The 22584-nt window shown below is 50.7% G+C and overlaps 1 protein-coding gene across 1 annotated transcript in view; it reads left to right on the top strand.

Moving 5' to 3' along the window:
• Window positions 1-848: 848 nt before the first annotated feature.
• The window catches only part of LOC132478528 (heparan sulfate glucosamine 3-O-sulfotransferase 3B1), a 37799-nt gene continuing 16063 nt past the window's right edge, over window positions 849-22584 (top strand). Inside the window, exon 1 of the mRNA XM_060081709.1 lies at window positions 849-1784. Coding sequence (XP_059937692.1) covers window positions 1231-1784 — 554 coding nt within the window. The 5' untranslated portion in view covers window positions 849-1230. The remainder of the gene's footprint in view (window positions 1785-22584) is intronic.

Genomic DNA, 22584 nt, shown 5'->3' with positions numbered 1-22584 from the left:
CGGACAAAACTTTCTACACGTGACTTTCACACTCACTTTTCGACCAGGAAAATTTCCCCCAGCCTTTAACTCCCTCTTAATTTCTCCCTTCTTTCTCCCGACTTTTCTTTCCTCGGCACTTTGGGAAGCGAGGGAAGGATTTTTCCTGAGGATGGTTTACACCGACCCCAGTTAACCGGCAGCGGGAGAGAGATCAACTCCTGGCAAAGAATAAGAAGGAAAGACTTAAAAAAAAAAAAAAAAGTTTGACAGCGATTTCCACTTAAACTTCCTAAACCGGTGCCAGTCCCGGAAGGTCACCCCCCCCCGAATCCCGGCGTGGGGTGGGCGGGCATCTCCGGCCTGACTCTCGCTCCTCCACCCCCCTCCCTATTTCTAACACACACACACACTACGATCCCGCCCGCGAAACATCTGGATGGGGACTCGCGTCCCCACACATGGACAACTGCAGCCAAGGCTGGCTCCTGGGGAGCAAGTGCGGAAGTGCGCGCGGGAACAGGGGCGCAGCGCTAAGTCTGTCCAGCATCCTTCCTTCCAGCTGCTCCTGTCACCAGCCCCTGGCTCCGCCCCTCGGAGCCCGCCCCTTGTCTCTCAGCCAATAGCAACCCCCGACTGCTCTCCACCGCTCCAAACCCTTTCCACACCCCCACGTTCCGTGAGCCGGTTGGCTGTCGAACCCTCAGCGGAGCGGCTGGATTTGCATGGTGCTCCGTGTTTCTGGTAGGTGGAGCGACCCGTCACTCCCGGTGGCCGGGCCCGCCCACTCTGCCTGGGTCCCCGGCTCTCTTCCTGCGCAGTTCTACTCCGCAGCCTCCGCAGGGAAGCGCCGGGGCTGCAGTCAAGGCTCGGTTCGCAGGACCGCGGGGAGGCAGCCCCGGCGAGCGGCCGTGCGGCGCGCACCGTTTGGAGGGGCCCGGGCGCGGGAGTGAGGCGCTCAGCTGGCCCCGAGCACGGCGTCGCAGCCCCCGACCAGCAGTTGCCGCCACCCGACTTTCGTTCCAGTTGCGGCTCCTCCGGGCAGCATGTCAAAAGCCGCCGCCGCTACAGCTGCCGCCGCCACCTGGGGAAGAGCAGCAGCAGCAGCAGCAGCAGCAGCGGCGGCCGCGGGCGCGCGGGGGCAATAAGCCGAACCACTCGGCGTCCAGGGTACTCTCTCCGCGCTCACGGCTCCGGCGGGACCCGCGCCATGTGCTGAGCCATGCCCCTCGCCGAGCCCGCGGGCAGCGCATGGGGCAGCGCCTGAGCGGCAGCCGATCCTGCCTCGATGTCCCCGGCCGGCTTCTGCCGCAGCCGCCGCCGCCCCCGCCACCGGTGAGAAGGAAGCTCGCGCTGCTCTTCGCCATGCTCTGCATCTGGCTTTACATGTTCCTGTACTCGTGCTCCGGCTCGTGCGCCGCTGCGCCCGGGCTGCTGCTGCTGGGCTCGGGGTCCCGCGCCGCCCACGCCCCGCCGGCCCTGGCCTCAGGTCGCGACGGACCTCCCTCGAGGCTGCCGTTCCCGGCGGCGCCAGCCACCCAGTTGGCTCCTGGCGGGGAGACGGCCGAGGGCGTCGCGAGCCAGGAAGAGCAGAGTCCCGAGGCGCCGGACTCCCCCAGCCCCATCTCTAGCTTCTTCAGCGGGTTCGGCAGCAAGCAGCTGCCGCAGGCCATCATCATCGGCGTGAAGAAGGGCGGCACGCGGGCGCTGCTCGAGTTCCTGCGCGTGCACCCCGACGTGCGCGCCGTGGGCGCCGAGCCCCACTTCTTCGACCGCAGCTACGACAAGGGCCTCGCCTGGTACCGGTGAGTTTCCCCGGCAGGGCCAGGGCTGGGGCCTGGGGCGCCAGCCGCGATCCCGACGGGGAGAGGAGGGAGACGTGGCATGTGCTGGTGGAAGTGACAAGGGTACAGCTTCGGACCACCGGGGTCCGGGAGGGGCCGAGCAACGACCGCGCGGTGCTGGCCCGCAGCGCGGTACATACGGGGTGCGCTGGGCTCCGCTCTCGCCACAGTCCGGAGAAACTTCTCGAGGAGCTCTGGGGGCTCAGCGGCCCACGGTGCCCTAAGATTAATCGGGCGATCTCTCCTAAAAGAAGGGGGGCAGTGACTGCGACGGTGCTCAGGGAAGCGCGCGACCCTCTAACTGTGGCCGTGGCCCAGACGAATCCAGCCAGCGTCACTCGCATTTTATTTTTCCTCTCGGATCCGGGACGGTCTGCGCCCCGCCGGTCGCCGTCTCCGCCCCAGACCAACTTCTAGAGCAGCTTCTGCTGCCCAGATGGGGATGGGTCCGGCGGAGGCCGCGGGGAGTCTGTTCACTTTCCGAAGGGGGTCAGACCGGCTCGCGGCCTGGCAGCCTGGTCTCCGGAGGGTGAGCCGGCGGGCGCGCAGCGCGTGGAGCGGTGCTGGTCCCTGTCGGGCAAAGGCGCGCACTGCAGCCGGCGGGAGGCGCGCGGCTTTGAAGGCTTAGCGGCGCCTGGGGCTCGGCCCTGCCGTTTCCGCCTCCCGGGCCGGGGTGCTGAGAGAGCCAGGGCAGGGAGGCGTGTCTCCGCGGGCCCTTGACACTAAGGGGTGCAAAGAATATTCGGGGCCCATTGATTGAGAAATGCGGGTTGCCCAGAGGTCGGGGCTTCTGTAAAGTCGGTTCTCCAGTAGGGTTGTGGGTTCGGTTCCAAAGGGACAGCGGCCCCTCGGGGTCATAATCACGACCCCTGCTCAAGGCTTCCTGCAGTCTTTGGGGTGAGCTGTGGGGTTGCTCGAGTTTCCGGTGAGGCGCGGGTGGGCCCGCGGTCCAGACTCGGGCCTTGGGAAATCTCGTCGCCAACCAGGGGCCAGGCCACCGGCCCCCACCCTTCTCCCCGGTTCACCATCTCCGAGCCCCGCAAACATGACTTCCTCTAGCCCCCGGCACCCCTCCAGGCCCAGTTAGCCTCCAAGAGGGTGGAGACTTCGGAAAACAAAAGGGGAGAGTCGAACCAAACCCCATTCCCTGCCCGCAGCCCCTCTTCGGGGACCGGGAGAGCTTGGAGGATAAAAGGGGGCTGACCGAGCGGATTAAAACCGCTCTCTTCCCAGCCTCGCCCTCCCCGCTCCCTTTTGTCCTAATGTTTTTATTATTGTCAGGAGTTGCCCAAGTCTCGAGGTTTAGCCAGCCGTGACAGTCACCCTTTCCACTGTCCCCGGGCCCTCGACACCGGTTGTTGCGAATGGGGGCTCTGGAGCCCGAGCGTGGGTCCACGTCCCGGCCCTGGCAGCTGGCTTGTCGCGCGGGCCTCACTGCTCTCACCTGTGCAATGGGCGGCCCGGTTCTCCGACGCGCGGGTCAGGTGCCTGGCTGGCAGATGGGGGCCTCTCTAATTGCCAGCTATTTTCATCGATCATATTGTTGTCATTTCTGCCACCACTGCTCCTCCTCCTCGGATGGCGATGCCGGGGGCCGGGACGTCAGGCTGTAACTAGCGCCCGTCCGGGTAGAACCTACCGGAGGCCGGAGGCAGCCGGGGATTTTCTGAGATCAGACGTAGTGGGGGCCGGGCTGGGAGGAACTGGCAGGAAAAGAACTGAATCCTTAATGTCGGGCGGTTCTAGAAGCACCTGGGTTGGGCAGTGGAACTCACCACAGGCAGATTCGCGCAGTTTCTTAGGCGGCCGCCCTCCACCTGCCACGTTCCTTCTGATTGACTCAACGCAGAATAAAAAACGAAGTCGTCCTGGAAAGGCTGGCGGCGCGCCTGCAGCGGGGAGCGCAGCCCGGGAGCTTCGGGCTGGCGGGACAGGCACCCGGGGCCGCTCGCATTGCGGCCCGTGGGGCGGCTGGGCTTGGGGGGCGCTGGGGCTTGGCCGGGCCGCGGGGAGCGGGAAGTGCATCCTCCTCCCGAGCCGCCTCCTTACCCTGATGATCCGGACTGTCTGGGCCCGGAGGCCCAGGGCCCGCAGGCCCAGGGCCCGCGGCGGTGACCCCGCGGAGCGCGCGGCTGGAGGAGCGAACTGCAAACGCAGCGGCTCGCCCGCAGAGCTGCGATCCCGGGCTGCTCCAGCCGCGCCGGGCGTGGCCGCAGGGTTAGTGGTTTTTTTGTTTTTGTTTTTGTTTTTGTTTTAAGGAAAAAAGAATAAAAGAATCTTTTCAATGCCATCTTCTTAATTACAACTTTTAAATTAATTTAGAATATTCTGGACGTCTGGGCAAATGTGTGCACTTAATTATTTTGAAGGCGGCTGTTTTAACTTGAAAAACAGAAACACCGGAGAAGAAGCCTGACCCAGAAGGCTTTTCCTAAAATCCGGTGTCCAGGGAGCACCCTTCGCCCTCCTCCCCCCTCCCCCCAGAGTTCAGTCCGCGGGGCCCAGCCCAGCTGCTCGCCAGAGGTGCGCTGCTCGGCTTCATCTGTGCAATCAGGCAGCAGATTGGAGAAGAGTATAAATAATAATTAGCCAGAGTTGCAGTTCAGAAACACATAGTTAAAGCAAGTCTTCAACGCTAGAAAATAGGAGACAGGAGAGACATCTTGAAGGCGTTAAACAACTTCGGGCACAGATGGTTGAATCCGAGGGTCAGCCTCGTAGTCGGTTGGAGAATGAGATCTTGCCTATGTCTGAAGGAGTGGTTAGTAAATTTCATCGACTGATATACAGCCCGACTCCGGGCCTAACCAGTAACCCAGGGCCTGGGCAGATTTGCTTGAAGTCTCCCAAATTGATTGTAGTTCCTTCCACGTGGCAGAACTAGACGCCATCAGCCCCAACGGGACAGATTGCGGTGGGATGGAGCCCATCGTGGTGGCCACACGGAGGTGACCCGCCCCTGGCCAGAGGGTGGGCGGTTTGCCGCTGCCTTCCCCCGCTGCAAAAATCAGACGGTCCATCTGCCCTGGAACCCGAGTTTGTTTTAGTCTGGGATGAAAACTCTTCTGGGTTTACTTTTCCAGTTCATCACCCAGCTCACTCTTGAATCAGGCCTCCCAAACTGAGCAGGTACTTATGAGGACCCCACGGAGTAGCTTATGAGGACTTCCGTTTAAACTGGCCCTTACCTTCTGTTGCAGGGGGTGATGGTGTCTGAGAAACAGACGCCATTGGTTCAGGAGAAGCTCACACATACCAAGATGGAGAAACACCCACCCGCTACATTTAGGCTTTCAACATTGATTTAAACTCTGAATGGTCTAAAATTAAGTATATACATTCTTTAATAAGTTTCTCTTTTTGATTTGGCTTAAGTTTGGTACATTTTCACAAATTTAATGACCTCAGTTTGAGATTTAAGTTAGCCAAATATTGTGTAATTACTTTTTTTTATATAGAAATATTCCTTAGACTTTACAGTGGCAGAAACTCCTTTCCCACCTCGACTCTCCTTTCCATTTTTGGTTGTACAAACTAAGCTGACACTTTAATGCTGTGGCCACATGGAAAAAAAGTGCTGTGTGTGTGTGTGGTTTAATCATCTTGGTAGCTAACACTTACTGAATGTTTTCCTTATGTGCCAGGCACTGTTTCAAGTTTTACAGGATTAGCAGATTTAATCCTCATTACCATCCTGTGAAGTAGGTACTTTTACAGATGAAGAAGCACAGGCCCAGAGAGGTTAAGCTACTGGCCCAGGATCTCACAGCTAGAAAGTGGCAAAGCTGATACACCAACCCAGGCAGTCCTGCTCCAGAGGTCACTCTGGGCCATTCTCCCTTGCTTAAATGACAGAATGTGATGTTGGTCATGTATGATGAATTCAAAGCTGAGTTGTTGGGGTTTTTTTGTTTTTGTTTTTTGAGTTTTCTATTGCACCTCCAGTGACCTCAGTGAAGGTTGCTCACTTTGTCATTTACTTTAAAAGAAGACCAGCTCCAGAACAGGATAGTGAGGGCATCCAAAGTTAGTTTATAACCAGAGTGAGGATAATTACATCACCATGGCAGTTTCCTTTCTCTGCCTGCACAGGACAGTGAGAATCAATGGAGTCATTAAAATGACAAAAATATCCTCAAGTATAAAGGCTGAGAAAACATGGCAAGGGTCCCCACCGAGAGTAAATTTATTCTCTTCTATTTGTCCTTTTTAAGGCTGGGAGACATGGGAGAATACAGGGTTAAATGAGATGTTCCAAAAGCTCTTGGAATGAATTTATTCATTTAAAAAAGTACAGTACTTCAAATCAAGACTGAAAACTTGTATTTATTAACCAGGAGACAATTACAAAAATTACAACTAACACTTGGATAGAGCTCTTTAGAATTAGAATCTAAAACCCAGTAACTTTAGAAATCTCTTGTCTCAAAAGAGAACTTTCCCTACATTTTAAATTTAACAAATGCTGAGAAAACTAATTTCTCCCCCCTTTTCCTACTCTATTTCTAAAAACTTGGTGGCAAAGACTGTTTCAGTCTTCCCTAAGGGAAATTTAAGATAAGATCTGATTGGGGATAATCCTTTTTGAAGTAATTGCATTTTTTCAGTCCAGGAGTTTAAATCAAGTATGCAGCTCACTTCAGGCTGCTGGGTGAAGATCAAAAATCTACATTTATATGCAACAATTTGAAATACAAACCATCATGTTACAAAGCTGTCAAGATTTATTAGCAAGACAGTGTAGCATGTGTTGGACTCTGTTTTCAATTAGGCACCTAAATTAGACCATAAAATGGTTGATTAATCTTTTACAAGTTGAGGGGAAAATATAACATAAATTAACCTAATCATAAGTGTTTTCCCAGATGCTCTGAGTTAATAAAATAGTCAATATTAAATAGCAACCTATTTGTTTTAGGTGAATAAAATGCTGAAGTGCATGAATTAAATTACACTTATCTTCTAGATGATATGCTATTATTGAACAGGTCTCAAAAAATCAGGTTGCAGCCCATGTGTTAAAAAATATATATCAAAATAGAATACTGCAATTTGAATAAGCTACTAAACTAGATTTTGCATTTTTAATGGAGCCTGATTATTGAAAATTTAGACTAATATTTATAAAGGATATAAAGGATATTTTTCCCAGCTAAAGTTGTATTACTTGCCATTTTAAAGTGAGCTGTCACAGCTTCTGTTTTTTTCTGGTTCGGTGTGTTTATTTTTTGTCTGAAGAAAAGCTTTTAGATAGTTTGAAAAATCAATATGTCACAAAAAACCTCATTTCAAATATCTATGCTGATGTACCTTTTTGTTGAAAACATTGTAGAACATAAGGTTTTCTGATTATATAAGCCTTTGAATCACTAAAATTATTTAGAATTAAAAGCACACCAGGAATTAACAACAAAAAAAAGATTCACCAGTCGGTTAGTGTTATGAATCAGGGAAGTGGCATTTATTTAAAGCTTCAGGACTGAAATACGTGACCAAGGCTGCCTGCTCACCGCTTTCTATGTCAGTAGTTTTTCAATACTTTATGCTCTCAATTCTATGAACATGGAAATTAAGTTGATTGACAGAAACACAAAAAGTCCACTCTAAAGGCACAGCATAATGAGCACTTCCTTTGCTGTGAATAGACTTAGTTTCCAGATAGGGTGCTACCTCTCTCCTTTAACAGTCAGTGATTTCAGACAGTAAGGGAAATTTCAGTGCTAGGCTGTCGGGATAGTCAGGAATCCCAGCAAAATGAATTCCCCAAGTATGTGGCATATTTTCAAGGGTAATGAGTACAATATGCTACCTACCTCAAATGAAAACATTTACCATGACCGAAAAGAAATAAGATACTGATATCTTTGAAAACTATTCGGGAGTAGAGCATGAAACATTAAAAAAATATATATTTAAAAGATTACCTTGTTAGAGCTCTCCTATGCCTCTCCAACTATACCAAACTAAAACTAACATCAAATAAAACTGGTATTAGCATATGTTCCTTTCTGATTTTAGATTTGGGGAAAAGTTTAGGATTCGAGGAGCAATTACTAGCCTACTAATATGATAATAAATATTTTTCATTCCAGCCAAGAGACTGTGTGAAAATACTGCTAGTGCTAATAATATCCCCCATTAATTTTCTCTGTACATAGATAAGGGTGACATTGGCTTCCTTTATATTATATCTGAAAGTATTCCTTTAAATACACATTTCTGTGACTTGAAAAATATTAAAAATAGCCTGTTACTGGGGCATTAAGAAAATGTGCTTCATTTTGTCATGGATGAAGTATTTTAAAATAGCAAAGTTGGAATGCAGTTTGTTGCCTCCCAAAGAGAGCTGCTTTTAAAAATTACGAGTCCAGATCTGGGGAGAGGGAGCTGGTATAAAGAGTACTGCCAGCAAGGCATTTATATTTTCTACCTGCATTTTAAAAGTATGTATGTGTGTATACACATAACGTATTCACTGTGACTTTAAGTTGATACATTTGTTACAGAACAGATAAACTCTTGGCATAAAATATTTTTGTCCCTAAGTACCTATAGCAAATGTGTTAAAATAAGACTCTGGTTTTGTAAATTGCGTTTCAGCCCAAGCTAGACTGTTTTGTGCCAAGGGGTCACTTTTAAACTCCTTTGACTAGATTGTGAATGATTCCATGTGCGTTCAGCAAGCAACTTGGGGGCACATGATTGAGAATCCCTGTTTTTTTCCCCAGATCTTTGCCCCACAATACTTAACAGGGTTACACTTACTTAGAAACCCACAAAATGCTGAAAGATGGTTCTGGGCAATACGAAGCTTGGGGCAACAAATGGAAAGTGAAAAAAAAAAAACCGCACATACACAGGGGGAAGAGAAGTAGAAGAAGCAGATTTTTCACGCACACTCGATTTAATGAATGGGGGCAGGAGGGAGGCACTGGTGACAGAAGTGTCCAACATGGCCCAGCAGGCGCGACGGGCCACGTGTCTGCTCTCTGGCAGCCAGAGGGGCGTCCGCTCGGACTCCGGCTCTGGAAGGGTGGGCGGCGCGCAGCCGAGGGCTCGGGACATGCTCCGCGGCGGGCATGCCTCGGGGGCCAGTCAGCACGGCCCCTGGCTCGCGTGGGACCCCCGCATCTGGTCCGAGGAGGCAGATGGCGGTGCCGCCTCGTGTCGGGGGCGGGGCCAGCGGCCTGGCTGCCCCTCCGCTCCGCGGGTCGCCAGCCGCGACCACGTGACCAGCCGAACCCCGCGCTCCCGCCTCACCTGTTGGGCGCAGCTGGGCCTAGCATCCCGCGCTCGCGGAGGGTGATGCCAGCGGGCCTGGCCCCGCGCTGATTGGCCCTAGCAGCTGTCAGGAGACCAATGGCAGCCCGTCTGCACGATGGCCCCGCCCAGAGGGGCGGACAGAGGGGCGCGCCCCGCCCGGGCCAGGCCGGGCTTCCCAGCTGCTGCGCATCCTGTCCGGGAGGCGAGCGGTTGCTGAGCCGCTCTCCAAGGCCGGCTTATCTGCTGATCTCTGTGTCTCTTCTCTGAACGTTTGCCTCTGTTGGGTGGAGCAGTGAGGACGGAGGCAGACTCTCCCGTCCCTGCAACCGTGGCGTCGGACGCGGGTCTGAATGAATGAATTCTTCAGAGCCGGACTTGGAAGCTTTGTCTTTTTAGGGCCATATTTTGGGCGCGGAAGAGGGTGGGGTCAGTTTTCAACTGGCACGTTTCTTTTCTTTCTCTCCTTCCGCCCCTTAGCCCCCCTCCTCACCTTTTTCTCTTTTGGGGAAAGAAATATATAATCCTCAATTCACCCACTTCTATAAAGGGTACTTAAAATGCGATTCAGCAAATTCAATAGATAACCAAAAATAAGTTAGTTCCCATAATGTGACCCGTTAAGTGACGGGATGAAGAGAAAAAGTGGGGAAAAGTCCTACGGATCGGAGAGGAGGGAAAGGAAAAGCAAACAATTCTCAGTCCCCTTCCGATTCCTGAATCTCCGCTCGACTGAGACCAGTGGCCCGTCCCTCCGCAGTCCATCCCCGCTGCTCCCCTAGGGTCCTCAAAGACACGCACTCCCGGGGCGCCCGCCCTCCTTCCCTCTGCCCCTACCCAGAGTGGTAACGCATGGCTTCCCGGGCAACCTGGAAGCCGCCTTTCTGCTCCCCCAGCTTGGGGGAGGGGCACTGACCAGCTGACCCTCCCCTAGTGCTGTCCAGGCAGAATCCCAGCCCGAAAATGCCTCTTCTCGGGGTGGGCTTTACAGGGTGGCGTTCAGAATTCTGCTGTGGATTTGGATGAGGCAGCCTTGTCCTCCGGAAGTTTTTTCGGAGGTGCAGGAGATGACCTGTCTTAAAAGGGCAGGAAGCTCACTTAGGATATTGCTTATTGCTGCAGGAGATGTTGAAGAAATGCAGGATTTGGTCCACATGTTCATTAAAGTAGTCTCCCTGGGGGAGACGACACACCCAGCCAACAATTAGAGAACAGTAACCTCTAGATCACTCCTGGTGCCTGCCCAGCGGAAAGGCGTCTCCCTCCCCATCCTCACCCCTCTGGCTGGAAACGCGTCCTGGCTCAGCCCAACCATTCCTCTCACGTGTGCTGGTCCTTGGGTCCCTGGTGCCCTCCATCTGACTGTTCCAGCCTCCAGACACTTAGTATATGTTGGTGATGCCAGTTAACACAGATACACAAAGAAATAAACATCCTGTCCCAACGAAGAGCTTTTACAGATAGATGCCCAAATGTGTGTGGTAGGGGGTGGGAGAGCAAGGTAGGGAGGTCTCATCACTTTGTCATTGATTTGAAATACTTAATGGAGGAAGGGAAATGTGACCATTTTAAGTCTCTTTCTGTAGTCAAAGTCATTCTTATAAATCGTGTTGACCATTTTTTTTAACCTATTCCAGCAAGGATTTGTTGAGCACTTAGCTTTTAAAAATATATAAAGTTTATTTTTTGAGAGCACTTTTAGATTCACAGCAAAATTGAAAAGACAGAGTTCCCATATACGTCCTGCTTCTCACAGACACAGCTTCCCTGCTCTCAACCTAAAGCCCCAGAGCCACACATTTGTTACCGTTGATGAACCTACACTGCTCATCACTGTCATCCAAAATCCATAGTTTACATCAGGGTTCACGCTTGATGTTACACATTTTATGGCTTTTGACGAATATATAATGACACGTATCCATCATTATAGTGTCGTACGGAAAGTATCATTGCCCTAAAAATGCCCTGTTTGAGCACTTACTTTTAGCAAGGGCTCTCCCGGGCAGCACTTGAGGTCCCAAGGAGGTTCAAGAGATGTGAACTTGTCCTTGAGGTGCCCCGTTAGTCGGTGAACTAAACTCTACAGGCTCAAAGAGTTCTCAAAGCAAGTTCGGCACTGGCTAAAAATAACCATTAGTTATAACTAATAACCTGCTGAACCACTAATACATCTAAAAACCATTTTAAGGAGATGAGAGTACGTGTGATAAAATATTCAATAGTCAAAATTAAGAAATGTGATTTTGTATTTTATTTTCCGGGAACCTTCCAGAGGGAGCTAAGGAGAAGAAGGAAGGAGAGGTGATATAATAGGAAAATAGATAGCTCCGCCTTAGTGATTGAGGCCTGTTGTGCTCAGGCCAGTGGCCAGCGTGCATTTCATCTTAGCAGTGATACTTCCTGTGTGATTTTCCACATTCTGCAGAGGAGGAAAGGGGACCTCACAGAGATGGCCAAGGTCATACAGCTGTATCTGTAGGTGGCTTAGCGTCCTGAACCCAGTTCCTCCCTGAGGGCCCTTCAAACTCTACAACATAGAGCTTCTCTCCGTGGCTGAAATGTGACATGATGTTCCTTCTGGACCAGTTTAAGCCATGTCTTTTGTTCTTTCTTTCCTCCCCTCAAACCAGACTTTTCCATATAAAATATCCCCAAGATTATATATTTTTCTCTCTTTTTCTGTCCCAACTTACACTCACTCTCTGCCCCGTCTCTGTTGCAAGGATGTCTGCACTGAGGCTGGTAGTTTTCATGCCCGTCACCCCTGCACCGACCCGGGGCTCTGGCATCACTCCTGGAGCCCTTCCTCCCGCGATGAGATCTGTATATTTGATGCCCCTTTTCTGACCTCAGCTCCTTCCATCTCCTCATGTGCCAGCCCATCTCTCCTCTCACCTGTCCCTGGAAGCCGCCCCACCATGAGCAGGGCACTCAGATTCTTAGTTCTCAAGATGATATTGAAACCCTCTGCACTCATTTCGTATGGTCTCTTCATCTGCTGTGTCATCTGACACCCTAAACACCCTCTCCCCGCACTGTGCAGACACCCACTTTGGTAGTGTCCCCAGCAGCTGGCAGGAGAAGGTCTTATCCCAGAGCAGCCCTGGCCCACTGAGTTCCTACCCTCGCCCAGAACTCGGATCTTATAGCTCGCCAGCCCTGCTGGTCACCAGCCCTGACTCATGCCAGGAGCCCCGTGTGCTCTGGCCCTTATGAATGATGTCCTCTAACTTCAGGCATCGGTTAACATGTCTCTCCACACACAGGGGGAAACTCCAGAGAAATCGCAGCATCTGTAGGACTTCCACTGGTTCAATCACCTCTCCGTGTGGCCTTAATTTCTACTTTGCCCAAGACTTCCCTCCATCATTTCCGGGAAGTGCTGTATTCTCTCTTTTCTATATTATTTGCAGAAAATACAGACATCATATTATTTTACCTATATATCTGGCCTATATATATATACTTTTTAGTAAAATTTTATTCACATGCCTATAAAAAAGTGTACCAATCAGAAGTGTGCACCCTGATGAAGTTTCACAGCCCACATCCCCATGTAACAGGCGTTCCAGAGTCCCCAGAGCCACGCCTAAGATCCCTTCCAAATACCGTCCCTGTCCCAAGGATAACCACAGTCCTACCTTTTACCACCACGGATTGGTTTGCGTGTTGTTGGACTTAATATAAATGAAATCCTTGACTGAATATTTTTAGGGTGTTAAAAACTGCAAATTCATTGCCCATATTGACAGATTTGGAGAATTTGATTAACAATGTTGTGTTAGTTTCAGGTGTACAGCAAAGTGATTCAGTTATACACATGTATCTATTCTTTTAAAAATTCTTTTCCCATTTAAGTTATCTCAGAGTATTGAGCAGAGTTCCCTGTGCTCTATAGTAGGTCCTTGGATTTTAAATATAGCAGGGTGTACATGTCAATCCCAAACTCCCTAACTATCCCTCCTCCCTGCCACCCACTCGCCACCCCGATTTTCTTTTTTTGATAAGGGATCTGACAGTTCTAGGCCTGCCTTTCTCATAGCAGCAGCTGGCTGGAGCTGGAGAACAGCTGTGTCTGTGACCCGAGGCATCTTCTCTTCCTTGGACACAGTTTCCACTGTTCCTTATTGTCTCACACTTGGCCTGCTTCACTCATTTGTCACCTGCCTGGTCCAGCTCAATGCCAGACAGTGGGGAGCTACAACCTGTCCCCCCTTCCTTCAGGTATGTGCTGTTTCAGGTTTGAATTTCCTCATGGACATTCTCGTCCGATGTTGGCATTAGCCTTTTTTCCACTTAGTTTTCATTTTACACCTCTGTAGGGATCCTGGGAGAGGATGCACGGAGGTCTGTTGGCTGGGTGCCATTTAGAATCAGAATCACCATCATCAAAGATTTTTAATGGATGCTTCTCCTATTTAAAATGTTTTTTAGTTCTTTAACAGACTCTTCTTCCCTGTGGCCTCTCGTCGGCAACCCTTAGGGTAAGCTCCTTGCTACGAACACTCTGTGACCTCGAGCAAGTCACTTTATCTCTTTGGTGTCAACACCCACACTGATCTATCCCCTGCCCAGTGAGTTCATCGATCAGGGCCTTGAATTTTGTAGCTATGTCAAAGGACTTATAATAGCTTTAAACGCTTACTCTCAGGCCTTGTCTTTATCTCCTCGAGGACCCTTGGCAGGTGGTCCACAGATCACACTTTGAGAAGCACTGTCTCAAGTTTCTTCAGTGAAAGAAAGCTCTGAAAGATTAATAGGTGATGTAGAAAAAATGGTTCCATGTTAGCACATTAAAGGCCCTGATAAGTACTGTAACCAAAGAAAAACCCCCAAATCTGTTTAACTGTGTTGAACCTAGCGTTTCCCCCAGTACAGAATCCTCTTTTCATTCAGTGCCAACTGATAACCAGAGGAAGGGTGTTTGTCAAATGCTGGTGTGGGGCACGTTATCAGAACAGGTCTCCAAGGTCACTTGCAGTTCAAGAGTTTGACCCCTGACCCTGGGCTCTGTCTGTCCACCTTTACCCCTTGGAACAGGCCGCCCCTTCTTTTTTTTTTTTTTTTTTTTTTGGCTGCTAGGCATGTGGAATCTTAGTTCCCGGACCAGGGACTGAATTCTCACCCCCTGCAGTGGAAGCGCAGAGTCTTAACCACTGGACCGCCAGGGAAGTCCCAGCTGCCCCTTCTTATTGGGAGTTAGATTCCATATTTGTGCCACTGGGACATCATCTCAAATGTATTGTGTCTGCACCCCCTTTGCTCCTGGGATGATGGGTGAGAATTTCAAGCTGGGTCTTGCTACAAGCTTCTTTAGCTGGGCTTCCACCGCAGCTCCCTCAGCAGGCTAATTGCCGGTTCAGCTTTCCAAGAAGATTATTATGTCTCTTTTCAAAAGTAAGCACTCGTCTCTGTGCTGTTTATATGGAGCAGGATGTCTGATGATGCTGGATAAAGGGGCAAAGCTGTTTTGCACCCTGCCTGGTCCAGGGTCGCCCCCGTGGTCTGCATGCCTGTTATCATCACACCAGGCTGACTGCTGGCCCTGCACGGAATCCTGAGAAGTAACAGCAGGGCCACGAAGAAACATTGGCAGCCTTGAGCTGCAAACAAAGCCAATCGCTTTTTGTTTTTTTTAAAACATGCATTTCCCCCTCTTTGTGTCGGGGCCAAGGCGGGACACTTAAAAGTGTTCTTTAGTTTTACAGCACCGGAAACGAAGGAAGCTTTCAGATTAGGTGTCGCTGGGAAAGGAGATGGTGGAACCTTTTACAGAGAGAGATGGGGGATTAGTTTACCTGTTTGTACAAAACTTAAGTTACAGGAGGATCTGGATTTCCCCTCCACGCACTCTGCTTGCTCGAACGATCTTGTTATCTCCTGACACACTTAGCAAGGACCCTTCCTCGTATTTGGCGAAATCCGAACTCCTGTTTGTGTGGCCCCCTCACCTCGCTTCTGGGTCTGGGGGTGTGTCTGGCTAAGGTGTTTCCCACGGTCTGGAGGTGAACGGTTTCACACCAGAGTGGGGTCCTGGATGGTGTACTCTCGACTAGTTTTTCATTCTTATCACACTTCCTCTCCTATAAAGTTACGTAGCTTTAACCAGGACACTTAATACCCACCTTCTCTTCCTATGGGGCCTGTGAACATCAGGCAGTAACGACGCAGCCTTCTCGCCAAGTCGTGACCAGAGCGTCTAGATGGCGGTCTTAATGGGATATGGTGGAGTCTACCGTTCCTTCCTCCGTGATTTAATTTCATCCACCAGACAGTTTGGAACAACTAGGATGGGCCAAGCAGTATGAAAGCACTTGGGAGAATCAGATGTTAACCCATTATCAGACGCCTCCAAGGGCTCACGATCTTGCTCAAGGGGCCATAGTGAGAGATAATATAGAACAAAGTGAGAAATGCCATGGGTGCAGAGGGAAGCGGGCCCAAAGGAGAGGTCACTGTTGAGCTGGGCTTTGACGTATGGATAGGAGTTGGCTGGCTGATTGTCCCAGAAAGCTGATAAAAGAATTCAGGGCAGAGCAGCTCTGTGGGAAAGGCCCAGAGCAAGGCCTGGCCAAGTGATTGGGGACATGCCGGGGGATGGGGAGTGGGCCCAGGAGGCCAGCTCAGAGATGGAATGTTATGTTGAGGATGGGTCTTCAGCTCACTGGAAGATTTTTGGGGCAGCAGAGCCTCCCATACTGAAGAAATTCAGACGTGACATGAATTATGCATTTGAATCATATGAATGTATTTTTGAGGAAAAGGAAATGATTCGGTCTTTCCAAGGCAGAGAAAGCAAGAAAATGTATAGATGGTTTTCTGGGGTGATCAACACCCAGCCCCACTGGATGGTTTCTATGAGGCTCTTGGAATTCCAGGACAAGCATGTGTCCCCATGGTGCTCAGGAGAAGGGACAGGCCACGCCTCCTCACTCGTGACAGAACCCACACACCCCTCTTCCCTGTTGCCTCTCTGGGTGACTTGAATGACTGTCCCACAGGGCTCTGGGGGAAAGAGAGCCCTTCTTCCCAGGTCCCAACTGGGCTCCGGATGCTGGTAAGAACCAAATGGCCACAGCCTACAGGCAGGGCCGCCCACCTCCTCCTCTGGTCCCTAGTTCTGCTGGGGGTCGGGGAGAGTCCTGTCATTCCTCTGGGGGGGACTTCTGAGCGAGCAGAGGAAGCCAGGGGAGAAAGATGCCACGTGGCCCCCACTCCCTGGGGCTGACCCTGGCCGCTGTCTCAGAATCCTGGGCAAGTTGAGAGAAGCACACTGGGTTCCTGGTTGCCAGCATCCCCAGAGCGGTTTAGTTCTAGTCCCATCACCCACCGTGGAGGAGCTCAGTTAAGCTTGGGAGCCTCCCATGTTAGCTTACAGAAGAGGTGGCATTTACTGATCAATCCTGGCTTAGAACTGCATTTCCCTTAGATCCAGGGGCTACTTCTGTTTAGAAGAAACAGATCCGAGAGGCCGAGGGGTGAGCTCAGGAGAGCCCGACTAAGGGCTCCTGGTTAGGGGGCTGCCAGTGTGAGCGGGGGTGGGCCCTGTGCACCGGCCCTGTCTCTCCCCATCTGTCCCCTCTAGTGGAATGTTCTGTCACTCACATTTTTAGGGTTGTTTTCTTCCAGCCCCAGCTGGAAACAGAAGTACGGAACAGGCTCGTGGCTTTTTTGTGTTCTGTTAAAGGAACATTTGCCAGGGAGAAATGTGTGCCAGCTTCTTCGAGACTTAAGCTTGCATTCATTTTGAGGCCTCTGATCAAAGCCACCTCATCTTACCCCAGATGGTGTCTTTGGGAGATGTTGGTTGGGGGGGATGGGAAGTGCAAGGGCATGGCACCTATGGGTGTGTGTCCTCTGTGGTTGCTCAGCCCCCAGCTGTGTTGGGGACGGGTCCCAGGAGCTGGAGCTGTGGACCCAGCACTAGTGGACCCAGCAGTCTGGGCTGCAGGTAAAGATGCTCCCCACGTGACTGCACCATTCAGGTTCAGCGGTGTGCTTGGGTTAGTCAGTCCCAGTTATTTTTATTGCACGTGACCTCCGTAGAGAATTTTCCAGCTGCTGGTTGCTTACCAGTTACATTCTAATTTAGATTTGATGTTTTGTCTTCATAGTAAAATCCTTTGTCTTTTCTCTAGTCAGTGGAGTCTATCAAGAGGATAACCTGGGGGAAACAGACATTATGGACACCCCTGGGGATTGTGTCCATTGGAAACCAGCAGCGGGGACAGAGAATTGGAGACGAATCCAGTTGATTTCACTCAGCTCGTGGTGTCCCTGGATTACAATGGCCACTGATGTCAGTTTTGCTTCTTATAGTTACATATTGATTTTGTCATTTAATTGAGCAGCTACTCTGTGCCAGGCTCTGGGGATGCAGAGATTTATTCATTTCACGATTATTATTGAGTGCCTATTTTATGAACACTGATCCTGCCCTCCTGACACTTACATTCTACTAGGGAGATGGGCAGGAGACTGATACACAAACAAACTAATAAAAATAGAAGGTCTCCTGCAGTGATCGGAACCACGAAGAGAAATAAAACAGAGAGAGGGGATGGAGAGTTGTGGGAGAGAGGATGATGGGAGAAAAGGGCTACTTTAGGCCTTTTTAAAGAGGTGATGTTGGGTAGAGGCCGGAAGGAAGAGAAAGGGCATCTGGGGGGCCTGGGGATGGGATCACGTCCCTGTGAGAAGTCACTGTGATCAGAGATCAAAGAAAGAGGGCAGGTTAGGGGCAGAGAAGAAGCTCTTTGTGTTCTTAGTGTGTTCTTAGTGTAAAGGGGTGCCAGTTCTTAGTGTAAGGGGGTTCCATAAATGAGGGTGGGGACAGGGCTTGGCCTACACCATGAATATTGACTACAGAGCTCGTGAGTAAAGTCGGGGGTTGAGATGGCTAAATACAGTTGTGCGGTGTGTGATGCAGGCAAAAAGAGAAGGATGCTCAAGGCAAAGAAATATTGCAGAGGAAGGAGTGATTAAATCTGTCGAAGTGGGGAAGGATCTTTCCTGGAAAGACTTCAGAGAAGAGGTAACGCAGAGCAAGGTTTTGACGGATGAATAGGAGTTCGTGTACAGACCAAGTGAGGAAGGGGGAGTCTTCTTGGCAGAAGGAACACATGTGAAAAGCCAAGGAGGTTTATGTGAAAAAGTGTCGTGGACGCAGGGAAGGACCAGCAGGGGAGAAAGGAAGGCGAGTGGGATAGCTTCAGGGGGACTGAGGGCTTTGGTGAGTGAGCCTTTAACATCATGACTTCAAAGGGTAACTAGTATGGTTCATTATGCATCTTTCCTCTCTCTCTCTCAAGCATTTCAACTTGGAAGTTGGATTTACAAAGTGCCACTGAATAGTGTGAAATAGGACTTGCTTTTGCTGGTGATCAGAGAATGTGCCCCATCCCCCAGAAAAATAAGCAAAGGCTGGGATCCTCTTGGGATGTGCTCGGGGACCCACATCCTCTAAGCTGGGTGCTTTTTGCTTGCCTGGATGGAGCCCGTCATTAGGGTGGAGCCCGTCATTAGGGTAGAGCCCAATGCCGTGTAATTAGAAATTTCACTTCTCAGCTCGAGGACCTGCGCAGCAACAGCCCCTTGGTTGCTGGGTTCCAACAATCTTAGAAGGTGCTCAGGGCTTGGCTGCCACAGCCAAATGCCAAACCTGGTAATTACAAGGTAGCTTTGCAAGCACACACCTGTTCTGAAGGTGCAGGTGGGGCCTGCTCTCCCCTCACTGGAGCGTCTGCCTCTGCACAGACCATCCCCAGGGATGCTGGGTGCACATGTGTGTTTATCCCCTGCCCCCATGCTGTCTCTTCACCCTCCCCCGTCCTTTCTTTCGAATCTGGACATTTCTTACTTTGTCCCTTTCTGAGTGCCACATTTCTGACCATTTTGTCTCATGAGGCCACCTCTTTGGCTGTTTTACTAGGAGTGACCCCAGTGGACTGTGCTTTTCTCTGAAAACCAGAACCAGGAAAGTCTCACCCCTTTGGCTGTGTCGTGCTTCTTATCAAGAGCCACTGCACAGAAGGGCCCAGCTTGGAGGATGGAAGGATGCTGCTTGGCGGGGTGGGGTTTGGTGGCGGAGTTTTTCCCCAGGATCGCTCATCAGATATTTTCCACTTGACATTACTGGTTTGTAGCCAGGCTAATTTAATTTCCAGCTGACAGACGACTCCCCGCATGATGGTAATCTCAAATAGTTAATGGGCTAGAACAGGAGGCAGCCTATTGAGTTGATTCTTGGGGCCTCTGCTCGGTGGCTCCCCAAGACTAATTTATCAGCCTGTTTTTCTTGGTTGGAGTGGATCGTTCAGCCTGGCACAGCTTTTGTGTCTCACTGCTTCTAAAGATGGATTGAGGCGTGACTTCTGCCCTCTGGACGTTGAGAACCAGCTCGCTTTGCCTTCTACACACCTGGTTTGTTTAAAGGGAAGAAGGAGGGCAGAGCGGGTATAGCCTCAGGTCAGCTCCTCTGTCCGCGATACCTGAAAACACCTTGTGAGAAATTTTGATTCTTTCCCTGGCCCCAGCAGGGTGGTAGCAAAGCCTTTTGGGCGAGCCGTATAGAGCCGCCCTGGTCTGTGATGTTGGTCCTATAGGATTGGAGGGCGAGTGCTTTTTCTCCTGCAGGACACTGGAGTTTCGAGAGATTTCTTTACGAGACAACTACTGTTGAAAAAAACCAGCGCTAGGGCTTCCCTGGTGGCGCAGTGGTTGGGAGTCCGCCTGCCGATGCAGGGGACGCGGGTTCGTGCCCCGGTCCGTGAGTATCCCACGTGCCGCGGAGCGGCTGGGCTTGTGAGCCATGGCCGCTGAGCCTGCGGTCCGGAGCCTGTGCTCCGCAATGGGAGAGGCCACAACAGTGAGAGGCCCGTGCAGGCTCAGCGGCCATGGCTCACGGGCCCAGCCACTCCGTGGCACGTGGGATCTTCCCGGACCGGGGCACGAACCCGCGTCCCCTGCATCCGCAGGCTCTCAACCACTGCGCCACCAGGGAAGCCCCTATTTTTTTTTAATTGTCTGAAAAAGAGGGGAGATGGACACCTCTTTAGAAAGGGGGTAGGTGATAATAGATGGGTCAGATGGGTCTGGGGAGATGGTTGCTGTATTTGAGCATTTTAATCCTGGAGGTTCTTAGAACTGCTGAGAGCCGGGATAAACGTGACATTCGGAGTTGAACCTTCTGAAGCCCGAGTCCCTGCTTTGCCGTGGCTGGATACTTGGGGCAACTCCATCTAACAGCCCTCAGCCTCACTCTCCTGGCTCTAAAGTGGAGCAAACACCCCTCGGAGAGCCTGGGTGCCCAGTCCTTTCTGGTGGATAAAGTGCCACATGCAGGTCTTAGAGTTGACCTCATAACGGCCAAGGAAGAGAGAGACACATCTTCTGATCACAGGAGGCCTAGTCACTCTTGCCTGGAGGCAGACTGGCTTTCCTGTTGAGCATCACAGCGGGCAGTGTCTCCGTGGCTTTACAGGACCACATGCAGACCACTGTCATGCCAGCTCATCATATCGATGTCACTAAAACACAGAGGCATATCCCATTTGGAGGTAGTTCAGGCAAAGCATTGGGGGGTGAGTGAAGCTTGGGTGTCCTAACTGTGAAGCTGACCTCACAGGTGGATGGAGAACACGTGTCCACCGTGCTGAGTATGCTGACTGCCTAACACATCACCTCGTCTGGGCTTCTGATGGTCAAGCAGCTGGCTGGTGGCTGGCGCATTGCTGATGAGCCATCTCGGGTCTCTCCACCTGGGCCCATGGATGGCCCCCGCGGGTCTGTAATCCCCCTGAACCTGGGTGCTGAGGCTCATATGCATGTCACACGCGTGTACTCTAGCACCCAGCCCTTTTCCCAAATTCTCTGTAACCCCTAAAAGTGGAAGCGCCCTGCTCTGAGGGTGCAGCTCTGGGACTTGACTCCTGTCAGTGAGGGTAACATTCTGTCATGATCATTAACAAGCCCCATTTCTGTTGTGAGTTAAGAGGAAAACCCTCTCTCTTCAGAGGAAGCGGGGCCCCGGGAAAGGGGGTCCTTCCTTTGACAGACACTGTTTGTCTCATAAAGAAATCTCTTGGAATTCCAGATTCATGAAGACAGCTTAAGGAGATGCAGTATATATACAATGGAATATTACTCAGCCATAAAGAAGAATGAAATTCTGCCATTTGCAACAACATGGATGGACCTAGAGGGCGTTATGCTGAGTGAAATAAATCAGAGAGAGAAAGACAAATACTTATGGTATCACTTATATGTGGAATCTAAAAAATAAAACAAACTAGTGAATATAACAGAACAGAAGCAGACCCACAGACACAGAGAACAAACTAGTGGTTCCCAGTGGGAAGAGGGGAGGGGGAAGGGGCAAGATAGGAGAAGGGGATGAAGAGGTGCAAGCTGCTATGTATAAAATCATCTACAAGGATACACTGTACAACACAGGGAATCTAGCCAATATTTTATAATAACTTTAAGTGGAGTATAATCTATGAAAATACTAAATCACTATGTTGTACACCTATAACTTATATAATATTATAAATCAACTATACTTCCATTTTAAAAAAAAAAGAAAAAGAATTAAAGAAGATGGTTGGGGCATCAGCTCTGGGCACCTTTATACAGTGAGTTGATTCCACGCCTCTTTTTGTTACCTGGTCGTCCTACCTGCTTCCACGTGAGAAGTTAATCGATGTGCACTCAGCCAGCCCAGGGAAACAATGTCCTTGGAGGGGTTGGGGGGTTGATTAATTTCCCAAATGTGCTAATGGGGCAGCCGAGAGAGTGTCTCTTGTTCTCTCCTTTAGCGGGTGTTTGCTCACCGGCTTAGTGCTGCGTGTTCCCAGCCCCGGATTTGGAAGTGGATTCATTTGGGAAAGTAGCAGCTTAAAGGTCTTTATTTGGTTTTGTGGGTGAATGGAGAACAGCGCTGAGCATCTCAGGGAGAGGTGGCCATTGTTCGCGGCCCCCGGCCTCCGGCTGGCCTCCCAGGAAAGCTCCTACCCCACCCCAGGCTGACCTGCCTGGACCCAGAAAACCTTTTCTAGCTCAGAAACTGGGGTGATGCTCACCTTCTCTCCATTTCTGCTTTTTACATACGGACACAAAGACCTAAACCCTCGTTTGTTTATAACATTTCTGGGATGAACACTGACCTTGTGTTCTGATTCTCACCCTGAACACTGTGTGGGAAGCTACAGTTTCTGTGGGTGAACTCAGAACGCAGAAGGACCCCGCCCTCAGTACATCTTGCTTAAAAACTGAAGGTCTTTCCTCGTCTCAAAGCTGTTACCAGCTTTTCTTTTTTCCTTCCATCTGCGTGTCTTCGAATCAGCCGTTCTGTCGTTTTCACCCCAACACCGCTTTCCCACTCAGATCTGCGGAATTGTAATTGTTGTGTATCTGCCCTTTTTTTTTTTTTTTTTTTTTTTTTTTTTTGCGGTACGCGGGCCTCTCAGTGCTGTGGCCTCTCCCGTTGCGGAGCACA

The sequence above is a fragment of the Mesoplodon densirostris genome, chromosome 18 (genome assembly GCF_025265405.1).
Source record: "Mesoplodon densirostris isolate mMesDen1 chromosome 18, mMesDen1 primary haplotype, whole genome shotgun sequence".
NCBI classification, from domain to species: Eukaryota; Metazoa; Chordata; class Mammalia; order Artiodactyla; family Ziphiidae; genus Mesoplodon; species Mesoplodon densirostris.
Note: the sequence above shows the minus strand (reverse complement) of the source record. Positions and strands in the feature narration are given on the sequence as shown.